Raw genomic sequence first — 12,327 nt, 5'->3', positions numbered from 1 at the left:
ATAAAGGACACACACGCAGGATCAGATATCTGGAGCTGTCTCGGTGAGTACTTTTTTAATTTACCGGTATGTATGCTTTTTTTTTTCTTTTTCTCCTAGGTCTTATTTTCGGGGTAGGTCTTATATTAGGGCAGGTTTACAAAATAGTGCTAGGTCTTATTCTCGGGGAAACACGGTATGCAATCCCACAGGGAAAGAAGTCACAATCTCCTCTATATCGTGAAGTTATAATGAAAAAAATGCATAATTCTTAGTAAATTGAACTTAATATTGCTTACATACCTGTAAATGTTTTTGCTTTTTGGTTAGCTCTGTCCTTTTGCTGTCGAAGAGGGCCTCGTATACCTGAAGGAAGGTCATATATCGTCTGGGAGTGGCACCATGTGCTTTGCAAGACTCATGGATCACCAGAAAAGAATTATAAAAGTCGGCATTACCTTTGAAAGCACAACATAGAAATGTACAATTGAAATGCTGTTTTTTTTATTTTAACAGCTTTTGCTTAGTTTATTTCAAAAGCAGCAATGTTCTGCAGAATCCACATTTTTACACCATCATTTATTGTACCCAAGCTTATAGCTATTCCAGAAGATACAGTCTACATTCTATTATATAAACCTGCGTAGAATCATAAAAGGCTGATTTTTATAGCATCATTTACCTGAAATCTGGGGAGAAGCTTTACGTCTTCAAGAAAAACCTACCTGAAGCAGACTTTTTGTGATCTTTTTCCTTTTCTTGACTTGTGTCAGAAAATAACATTCTAGGAATCTAGAAAGATTCACAGGATTACTTCATCATGTATTTCATTTCTGCTATATCTGTTCAGTTTTCAAATCTTTTCTGTACTTTCCCCCAACAAACATTTACACATTTATAAGAACAAATTTGGAAAATCTTTTAAAGGCCTAATCATGGAGGATTTTCTTAAATGGCTGTTTTGTAATGAAACCCTAATGCATAGATGTTGTTTCTACATTTTTTAATAAGAAGATTTATTAAGCTTTATTTATATGACCACAAGGTAATAACAAGCAATTATATATTAGTATTCTTTGCGTGTGGAGGAAAAGAAATTTAAGCGGAGCAGGAAGGGATTCTTCACTGTAAAGTCTGTAAAAATGTGGAACAGGCTCCCTTAGGAAGTAGTTTCAGCAACTACTATAGATTGCTTTAAGCAAAAGCTGGATGCTTTTCCAGAAGCACAGAATATACCTGGGTATTAAAGCTTTAACGTTAAGATAACCGGGACCGTTGATCCAGGGAGCATCTGATTGCCTCATGAAATCAGGAAGGATTTTTTTTCACCTGTTGGAGAAAATTGTACCGGGGTTTTTTTTGCCTTCCTCTGGACCAACTATGTCCATAGGGTTTTATATCTGAGATATGTTTATTTCCCAAGGGCTTGAACTTCATGGACTTATGTCTTTTTTCAACCTGACTTACTATGTAAATATGTAAGTATTGTTTCTGTCACCTGAGCCTAACAAGAAGTCTCATGTGGTGGAGCAATTCCGTTTAAGAAGGAAGCTGCAGCAAATTACATTGTGAGACTGTCAGCCTATACTTAAAGGGAAAGGGTTTAACCAAATTCTAAAGAACTCCTTTAAGTCCAAATTGAATATGATGGAATACCACTTTCACATAGCATGGTTAGCTTACCTCCTTCATACTTCTATCTGACCAGCCTTCCATCCACTGCACAGAACATTTCTTGTAGAGAGCTGGGTTACTTTCACAGTTTATTGTAAAATTGGTGTTTGTACAATCCATGATGAGAACAATATGCAGATTCTGTAGAACCTCTGAAAAAAAAAATCAAAAACAAAAAAATTGAGGGTATATAAAAAAAAAATTCACTCAATGTTGTGTTTGAACCCTCTCTACATCGTGGTTGCAATGGAAATTGCATTGTTATGGTACTCCATGGATAACAATCACTCACGATGTATGGGGACCATGTAGAAATTAGTAATGACTATTTTTGTACCTTTTTTCTGACAGACATTAAGTTCAATCTAGTGTAAAAAGTAAATATATGATATACTGATTGTCTAGTTTGGTGATCACCTTGCTTCGCCTGGGACCAATACAGTTTTGAGCTTGTGATGTGCGGCTAATCATTTTTCTTTGTGCTTAATTGTGAGGAACCGATGGAAGCCCTAGCCAAGCCTACACCTGCTGCTAGTTTAATTGTTGCCTACTGTCATAGTGAAGTGGTTCAGATGTTTTGTCACTGCAGCTGAATTACCTTGCTTGGACTTATAATGCCTATAGCAGTGAGTGGGACACAAAAAAAATAAGAAGAAGCCAATCAAACCCACCTACATTCAAACTGGGAATATACATTAATATAGATGAAGAATATTATTCTAGTTTCTATCTGTACATTTTAAGGTGTTACCTTCAGCTGTTCTGGCACGCAATCAGAAATGGGACAGCCAACCCATTCTACTGCATACCCTCACACAGCTTAACCTGGAAACAAATTAAACTAAACTGGAAACGAGCACAATGTCAGACACTGTGACTGGCAGTTGTCAAGAAAAACATGTAAAGGTCAAACTTGGCAGATGCCAAATGCCCGTTCCTAAAAAACTATTGCTTTGTTTTGAATAGTGACCATAAGTTAGCATTAGAATGTGTTTAACTATCCAACTCAATACACTCCTTATTGTTCACTAATTAGAAAACACTTGGCAAGCCTGAGCAACCCTGTTTATGTAACAACACTTACTGTAGGTAAAATAGGAAAACACTGGTCCAGTAAAACCATCTTCAGATGCTTGGTCTTTCAGTGGAGACAACAGTGGCTCTAGTTCCTCTGTAGTATACAAACCAGGAACCTCACCTATATAACAGGAAATTTACACTGGATCAAGGTATATCGAACAAAAAGAAAGTCAAAATAATTTAAAATAAATTTAAATAGAGTACCAGAAATGTATGGTATTATTTAATATTATCATAATCATGTATATAGTGCTAAAATAATATGCAGAGCAGTATAGTCTAGAACAGTGGTTGCCAACCACTGGTGGTCCGTGAGACAATTTTGGTGGTCCACAGAAAAATTACCTGGCCGGTGTGCCTCCCAGCGAGGTCCTTCTCCTGACCCCTCTAACCATGTCCCTCGTAGTCACAGCCCTGCGTTACTGTCCCCCCAGGATGTTTAGGAAGCAGGTCGGAGCCTGCGATGGGAGAGTTGGCGGGTTCTGGTATCATCACGTCACTGTGGGGGAAGTTTCTTCACCTTCAAGTGACACACAGCTCCCTGGGCATGCGCAGGATTTAAAATATTGAATTTAGTGGTCCGTGAGGTCCAAGAGGTTGGCGACCATTTTGACGACCACTGGTCTAGACACTAACTTCTCCTCACAATCCAATGTTTCTACCATAGAAAAGGGCCAGGTTTGGAGGGAAGCCAATTAAACTACTGGCACACTTTCAGGATGTGAGAGGAAACAAAATACCCACAGAAAACAAATTCAAATAGAGAAAGAACATATAGGCCATGAAGATAGTTCCTGTCCTAGATTAAAACCTGGGAACCGAATGCTGCTTGTTAGACACTGAAATGCCATACCCCCGTGCAACTTTTCCGATTATTCTCTTTACTATTTAAATAACTGTGTGCATCCCCTGAGAACCAGACAACCTGATAAGGTCTACTCTCTGCTTCTATGAGTCTGGGCTGTCTAGTGTCTCAGACCACAGATGTTGGATTGTCAAATGGAATAGACATAGATATTTATGTTCGCTGTTAATAGCAGTAAGAAAGTAAAATGGTGTGCTTTGTGCAGCAATGAAATGCTGAATGTAAAAGCAAGCCAAGTCTGCTGGCAGTTTATGTTATCAGCTTTTCTACTTTGCAGTCAGTTTAGGAGCCCACCATTACTGACCACAAATATAGTCAAGTCATTCCTTAATACCTGACACAAATGTATCAAAGTTTTGTGATGAATCACCACAATACTTAATACTGTAAAATGTCCTACTTACAGTTAATTTATAAGAGTCATGAAACTAAGTACAGATAGAAATATAATAAGTACATGGTGACACAATGTTATTAAGTTTTGCCATAGAAAGAATATAGTCCCCCTGAGCCAGGGGCTGACAGATTGCTCAGTAAACATCTACTGACAATACCTGATGACAGTAGGCTGTTGATCATTTCTAAGAACGTTAGATGGACAAACTGATAGTCCTCTAGGAGCAGCACTACTTGCTGCCCTTCAATGCCAGCCATCTGCATGACCTGAAAACAAAGGATTCTGGTTAGGTCATCAAAGCACAAATGATAATTGCACACATTCATGTGAAAAATGGAAACAAGGAAGCCAAATGCAAACAACTGTTGTGGCTTTAGGCTTAGAGCCTAAATTCATTGTCTAAACTACAGTATTATGAAAAGCAAATCTCTCTCTAATTTTGTACATCACGTTACAAGTAGCCTGCATATGTCAGGGCAGCTGCTAAAAGAGTGCACATATTTAAATGGCATACTTAATAGGCAGCTCACTTTGCAAGGTCTGATGCATTTATGTCTGACATGTATTAAAAAACATAGAAGGCCACTACTGTATTTAAATCTGAACTCCATGCAGATATAAAAGACACACAAAAAACTTTTTTTTTATTTTTGTGTGTTTGTTAGTGTAAGTACACAAACTTTACTTGGTGTCAGCTTTTTGCCATCATCTTTTTATAAAATGTTAGTGAAGGAGAGTACCAGGGGCCAACCAGGTGTGCTGCATGTAAACCTAATTACAATCAACAAGTTGACAGGAAAATAGAGTATGGGTTTGGTCTCAACTCTTTGCTGCGCCTCACTGTCCAATCAACAGGCTGAGTATTATCAGATGACTTTGCTACTTTCATTCGCATGACTCTTTTATTTATTAGGCATCTGTAAATGTTAGAACTGGACACAGTTTTTTTTTTAATTAATCATTACATTTTTATTGCATCTAGTGTAAGCTAGCGCAGCATTCCAACCAGATCAGATAAAAGTACACAAACAACCAATCAGTTGTACTGAATGCAGAAATGCTGACAAGGAGCAATTTGATAGGTGGAAATAGAGAGATGACAATTTACAGCCAACTCTTCAGTATCCAATCAGCAAGCTGGTGATGAAAAGATAACCCGTTCCTCACCTGTTACAGATGAATTGGTGTTATGCATTTGGCAGTGCTTTTTAATTGAGATTTCTAAATATTAGCACTTGATGGGCAGTGATTTATGGATTGGGGTAACTGCAGAATCCAAGAAGCATTTTTTTCTGCCATAAAAAAGTCTGCCAACTATTTCTTTTATAAAGAAAGATCACACAATTTACTCCAGAGTTTTAGTAGGTTACTAAGAGCTTAGAAACATCTTCAGTGTTTTCACATTAGAAGACTAGCAAGTTACCAGGTTTCTGTTCTCATAGAATAAGTTGGCTTGTATTGCAAGCTATATGTTTGCAATGCTTATAGATACAGAGATAAGGGGTTGTAATAAAGAGTTTTTAATGCTTGTTCAGATTATATAAATATATTTACTGAACATAAACAGGACAATTTCTAGGTTTGTTCTGGAATACTTATTTCTGTTTTGTAGTAATAACTATGGTGAATAAAGAGAAACTAGAAAAAACATTTGTTAAAGAGCACTTACCTGTTTAAGATCATTCCTGAATTGCTTCAGCTCATATCCTCTGGAGATCTTAGGGGTAAAGAGTACAGCTCCATGCATATGACTAACTAATGAAGTCACAGTCCTACGACCAACACCACATCGACCTGCCAGCAGAAGGGAGCCGCCAGGAAAACTCAGTACTCTGTCTACACGTGAAATATAGTCCAGTACTTCATGGAAGAGGAGGATATTCAACTCTCGATTATCCCGGCTAAACTGGATTAGGCCCTAGAGGGAACAAATCGATTAGCAGGAATGCTCCTAAAGGTACAGCCTATAGACAAGATGCTAGTGAAGATACAATGCACACGAGGTCAAAACAATACAAAACTAGTATTTTAGTTAGGTGTGCTAGTAAATGCACACCAAAATGTAATTTTATAATTTATATATTATAAAATATAGTCAAATACCTTCTTAATGACATCTTTGAAGTCTGCAGAGTTCAGCCTTCCAAGTGGCCGTCCATGAGGGGGTAAAGATTGTCCTGGGGCAAGAACAGATCCTGTCTCATGCAGGGCACCCCACGTCACATTGAAAAAGTCTTAGGAGAGTAAAAAGTTAACATTAGAAACATGGAACATGAATTTTCCATATACTGTATATGCACATAGATTTAACAGGTTTCAAGAAGCTTTGCTATTCCACACATCGATATCATCATTTTAGTCCAATCGTCAAGACTGAGGTCATACAGAGAGCATCACATGTGTAAGACCTCCCACTTCATTTTGTCCTCCTGAGAGAATCAAATGAATCAGATGTAACAGAAATATTTTGATTTCTTTTTTTTTTTTTCATTTAATGGCCATTTGGCACATCTTAATCTTAGTCATTATTGGTGTAAAACGTGCAAGAAAACAACTTGCATTGAATTTACTGTACATTAAATTTGAAATTCTTTTTATTAGGTTTCATTATATATAATTACATACAATATAATAGGTTATTCGGAAAAAAAGAAGTATTCACAGATTCACAATTTACTGTACATTACTTTACAGTACTGAATTTACTGTACATTAAAGCAACACTTGAACCTTCTGGCTACACTTTCCTGAGATTAACAGAACTGCTTGGCTCTGATCAGTTTGGCTAAACTATGCTAAAAGAAAGTTTGAGAAATAAAAAAAAAAGTGATGTTGTCCTCACCTGCCATGTTATCTAAGGCATCGGAACCCCAGTCTCCTTGAAGTACAGATGCTAAAATATTATCAAAGACTTTGCGTTCTTTAGATGTCACAATCCTGTCACAAAATAATCTACGTGCTTCGTATGCCACAATTTCCAAAACGTGGTCTTGAGATTGTTTTCCAGAACCTACATGGCAACAAGAAACTTATTGTACATTGCTAGAGCACCAGATTGATAGAAGTCATGTACCATATATAAAGAAATGGAACTTACCAAGGTAACACATGTAAGGTAAGAGAATAGAAATTGGGAAAAAAGAGAATTAGATTCACATATGTACTCAATGAAAGCACAAGTTATATTTGATATGCTCCATCTTTAAAACAGTTGACTGATGTGGCATAACAAAATGCACTATATAGTGTAAAAGATTGTGGACAACCCTCCAAAATGAGTTTAGAAGTTTCCAGGGAAGAGTGCCGTTAATGCTACAACCAAGATATTTTAGAGAATTATGTTAAGTTCGTCTTGTGACCTTTTTTGGGGAAGACCCTTTTCTGTTACCGCCTCTGTACACAAAGCTGGCACTATAAATACATGGCTTGACAAGCCTGGTATAGAGGAGCTTGAGGCAGTCCACAGGGAGTCCTGGCTTTAACCAGATTGAACACCTCTAGTATGAATTAGAACATAGATTACATAGTATGACTTTTTGTACCTGATGTTCGTTTATCTAACTGGCACATATTTTTACAGCATTTGTGGGAGGCCTTCCCGGAAGATTGTAGGCAGCAAAAGATAGGGGGGTACACATCATATTTATAAATAAAATAGGGAAAATACTATACACTTTTTTTTACAAAACCAATTGCAACATTCTCTTCTAGTTAAAAAACTTGGTAATTGCTGATCTAGGGAGGTCCCAGCTGTGCAGACACTAAGCAGATGTCTGTGAAAATATCTGCTAGCCCCCCAACCCAAAAAAGCTGAACTCTCAGTTAAATTATGTGGAATACATAGGGAACAAGGCAAGCATGTATAGGCTTGGCAAAAAAAAAATAGATTTAGATAAATGGATGTGCAGCACTGACCAGGTTGCACAGCCAAGAACATATAGGCATAGTTGTGTATAGGACAGAAAGGAAAGGCCGGGTTAGTAAAATAAATGTAGTAGTACTCTACAGTACCAGTAAACATTTATTTCTGAAGCTACAGAGCTACAGCAAGGCACCTACCTCCAGTTAAATCATATCTAAAGAGCCCCAGAATCCACTGAGTCAGGATGCATGGTGTGAACAGGTAATGGCTATGGTCATCAACAGAAAACTTAGCACGGACCTATAAATTAAAGTGAGAATAATTTTAGTATGTTAATTTATTACTGTATTGTATTTCTGTCCATCCAATTCTAAGATCTGTCTGGTAACGGAAGAGGACCTTATTTTGTAACACTTACAGGTCATTTCCCTCCCCCAGTCTATGACTAGACAGTGTGGGGATAGTACAGACTGGTGGTTTCTTCTTTGTAAATGTATAAATATTTTTTTTCTATGCCAACCCCTCAGTGGTAAATGGAAGGAAATAAAAGAAGAAGTAGTAGAAGGGGTATTTATGTATTGATAGCAAAAAGGTTCTTTATGTATTGATTAGGTAATATAGAAGCTTAAAATGTGACAAACACATCAAAAATACATAATAAACTCCAGTGTTGTTCAGACCCAATATATATTAAAATGGGTGCCCTTTCATGTGTTTTATCATTTGTTCTAACCCCATATATTACATCAGGGTAAATAGAACATATTCTAGATAAGTTTCTCCTGGGAAAAAAACACTAGTTGGTTATAAAATAGAGAAGGAACAAATATACATGAAATGGTTGGTCTCAGGTTCCGACGCATTTCGCCTATTTAGCCTACCTCAGAGGATAGCAAGAGCCATCCAATAACTATTGCATAGAAACATAGGGTGTAGAACATAATATGAAATGGCAAAAAAATATAAAATAAGCCATATAGTGTGAACTGAAAATATTGAAATGTTGAAAATATTTGACAAAATTAATGTATAACTAATAAATAAATACCATGTAAACAAAAGATTAAAAATCTATAAAACTAAATAAACTGAAATAATTGTGATCCAAAAATACAGAGCACATATCAGGAAGGCTGGACAGTTTGTCAGGTGATTCTTTGTAAACAGAAGATAATAAATTAAAGGTCTATTTTTTACCTGTTCATATACTTGAACCAAGGACCCGGCTAGCTGATGAATCTTTGAGGCAGAGCTCCACACTGGGTGTTTCTGCAAACTCTTGCGAAGAACAGGCTCTAAATATGAACTGCAAATTGTCTGTAGTTGGTCCCTTTCAGGATAGCTGCAATAAAATAACAATTATAAATTAGTACCAATATCCTTTTTTCCTCCTGGAGCACAATCTCACTGTGATTACCAAAGCAAACTAGCATAAATTGTTGGTTGATAAAACTTTACAGTTAACAGTCAAATATCTATGGATATATTTGCATGGAGATATCTGCATAATTTCCTAAACTGATGGATATTAGGGATGAATTTATTAGCCCAGAATGAATTTTCCCTTTATGTGCCACTATGAAATAACTAGTGGGTTTCTTCATATTAATATTATTAAACAGGATTTATCTAGCGCCAACATCTTACACAGCCCTGTACATTAATCAGGGGTAGCAAATGACAGACAGTTACAGACAGTGACACAGGAGGAGAAGAGGACCCTGACCTGAGGAGCTTACAATCAATGACATGATACATGTATACATGTTTATGCTATAACTGGTTATGATCTTTTACCATACCTAAAACCATCTTAAAACAACCCTCAATTAAATTGAATTACAAATGTATCTCAAGAATAACAGAATACAGATGGGGCATAAAGGAAAAAGAGGAAACATCAATACTATTTTCTAAGCCCCTTTAAAAAGTTAAGGAAGTCACAGTGGTAATGTCAGAAAGTTGGTGCGAACTACATTACCTTTAAAAAAAAAGAAAGACCGACAATGTTGTAGCTTATTTTTGTAATGTTCAGTAAATAAAAAAGTTACAACATAAAAGAATAATAAATGTTCTGAAATCCCACCTCTGACATGATATTTGGAGTAACACGAGAATAACATACTCACTCTATTGCACAGATACGGACCACAGAAGTGAATCTGGTTGTCAGTTTATGTCTCCCAATGGTACCGCCGGCAGACATGGATGCCACAATTTGAATATTTTCTAAGCCAACCCATTCAAGATTGTCATCATAAAAGCCATGATATGTTAAAACCTGTAACAGCACCACAGAATAATAAAAATTGTGGACTTATCAGCCCCTTCAACAGGATCCAGTATTTTTCAGGAAAATACTAGGACCAGATAAGATTAATGAATATGTGAAAAAAAACAAAACTAATTTTATGGTAAAAATTGGATTTTACTTTTAAGTAAGTTTTACAATGAATTTCCCCTATTTGCTTTTTTTGGTCTGTTAAAAATACTATTTAAAGTGTTGTGTATGGTGGCTCAGTAGTTAGCACTCTCGCCTTTGCAGTGCTAGGTCCCAGGATCAAATCTCGGCCAGGATGCTATCTGCATGGAGTTTGCAGGCTCTCCCCGTATTTATGTGGGTTTCCTCTGGGTATGCCGGTTTCCACCCACATTCCAAAAACATGCAGTTATGTTAATTGGCTGACCTTAGACTGTAATAAAGACATATGATTATAGTAAGTCATTAGCCCCTTTGAAGGACAGTTATTGACATGACAATAGACTTTGTACAGCATTCCATACTATGTCAGTGCTAAATAAATACTGTATTATAATGTTAATAATAATATTAAGGCAATAAAAGGTTACTAATGGTTTAAAGTGAGGATGCCCATCATGGCAATGGACCAAGAGAAGTTTAAAAGGTATTTTTATTAAAGAATTTGTCCATTCTGAGGAAGCAGGCTATTCCTAAATATTTCACAAATTCATGTATTTATATACATCACATGTATTCTACTCAAACCGTAGTTGTATTAATTGCTTTAATCCTCTAACTTCAGTCTTTATTTAACAAATTAACAAATACCTTTGGTCTTTTGGATGTAAGCTAGTGACCGAATTGCCCGGCTTAGGGTACAAAACTAATTTCTCAAAACTCAACTGTTTTGCCCGGTTATATGACCGGTATGAACACTAGCTACTGTTAGTCCTTGTTCAGCCGTGAAAGATGCTAACCCAGTATTTTCTAAGGCAAAGAAGCATCATCAGATGAGACCAAGGTCTGATCGGTTTCACATTTACAAAAAATGTTGGATTTGGGTTGATGTGGGCATTACTGTTGTAATTTATTCAGCAGCAATTTGTCACTTAGAAACTGGATTTGCTGAGATAAGAAGTTAAAGAGATAGGAAGAAAAGCACATGGCAAGTACAACTGTTCTCAGAGTTAAAAAAAAAAAAAAAAAAAAACGCACTTGCCAGACTAGGTTTTCCCTTTGTCTTTGCGTATATTTGGCCTAAAAAACTCTCAAAAAAATATTATTGGAAGACAGGATTAAATTTGTCCAGTATTTTCTGAATTCACCATTAGCAACTTCAATGGAAGCCTCCGAGCACATTTAAGTCATCTTATCTGCTCTTTACTGGGTTACCCTTGACTTTACACCCATAATATATACAAACTGTATGAAATGTAGAAACACGGATTACAATTTATTCCTCACCTGTTGTACAAATGCTACCAGTGAGTTTGTCCCCCACTTGTCAGGTTTGGGGAGATTGATATCCTTTAAATAGAGAACAAGTCGTTCACAATCTTTTGGCCTATAGACTCGGCCTGTGTTGGTGCTGATTACCAGGCAGGTCTGTGTCAGTTTCTGTAAGACGTGGCGGGAAGATGTCTGAGCACTGCAGTGAACTGTGGCGATCTGTGTAGAGCGGAGTTGGGAAAATGCATAACGAAGGAGCATTCTGAAAAACACAAATGCAGTACCAATTAACAAAAAACAACTGTGTTTAATCACTTTGAACTTTTATTAGACCGTTTTATCTCAGGACAGTGATCAGGAGTCTTGCAATGGGTCCCTGAGCCCGCAATAATGATTATAAATGAATATGATAACCAACTGCTACTGTGTTAAAAAAAACAGCATATATATATATATATATATATATATATATATATATAATTAAATGTTACCCCACTCATCAATTCAATCAATGTCACATCCCACAATTGACAGCAACCTAACAGAACAAGGGACATTTAAGGCATTCCTTGAAAAAGAAGGATCTCACTGGGTATTCATTATAAGTTGTAGATATCAAAATGTAATGTAATTACTGTTTGTATTTATTAAAAAAAATTACTACTATTTATATTATTACTTTGGATAGAACTAAGCTTATCATTTATTATTTCACTGCTAGTTTACTATGTCAGAGGTCTCATAATTCCTGTTTCTGATGAAGCGGTATAGCCTTCCGC

The 12,327-nt window shown here is 36.5% G+C and overlaps 1 protein-coding gene across 1 annotated transcript in view; it reads right to left on the bottom strand.

Annotated features, from left to right (window-relative positions):
- The window catches only part of DYNC2H1 (dynein cytoplasmic 2 heavy chain 1), a 226,246-nt gene that overhangs the window by 156,841 nt on the left and 57,078 nt on the right, over positions 1 to 12,327 (bottom strand). Inside the window, exons 42-53 of the mRNA XM_072398645.1 lie at positions 11,564 to 11,810; positions 9,987 to 10,138; positions 9,055 to 9,199; positions 8,055 to 8,157; positions 6,838 to 7,005; positions 6,099 to 6,229; positions 5,665 to 5,913; positions 4,153 to 4,261; positions 2,738 to 2,851; positions 1,663 to 1,805; positions 705 to 771; positions 283 to 437 (exon numbers count right to left, since the gene is read on the bottom strand). Coding sequence (XP_072254746.1) covers positions 283 to 437; positions 705 to 771; positions 1,663 to 1,805; positions 2,738 to 2,851; positions 4,153 to 4,261; positions 5,665 to 5,913; positions 6,099 to 6,229; positions 6,838 to 7,005; positions 8,055 to 8,157; positions 9,055 to 9,199; positions 9,987 to 10,138; positions 11,564 to 11,810 — 1,783 coding nt within the window. The remainder of the gene's footprint in view (positions 1 to 282; positions 438 to 704; positions 772 to 1,662; positions 1,806 to 2,737; positions 2,852 to 4,152; positions 4,262 to 5,664; positions 5,914 to 6,098; positions 6,230 to 6,837; positions 7,006 to 8,054; positions 8,158 to 9,054; positions 9,200 to 9,986; positions 10,139 to 11,563; positions 11,811 to 12,327) is intronic.

Source organism: Pyxicephalus adspersus, chromosome 1 (genome assembly GCF_032062135.1).
Source record: "Pyxicephalus adspersus chromosome 1, UCB_Pads_2.0, whole genome shotgun sequence".
Classification (NCBI taxonomy): Eukaryota; Metazoa; Chordata; class Amphibia; order Anura; family Pyxicephalidae; genus Pyxicephalus; species Pyxicephalus adspersus.
The sequence above is the reverse complement of the archived record's forward strand: the minus strand, read 5'-3'. Positions and strand labels throughout refer to the sequence as shown.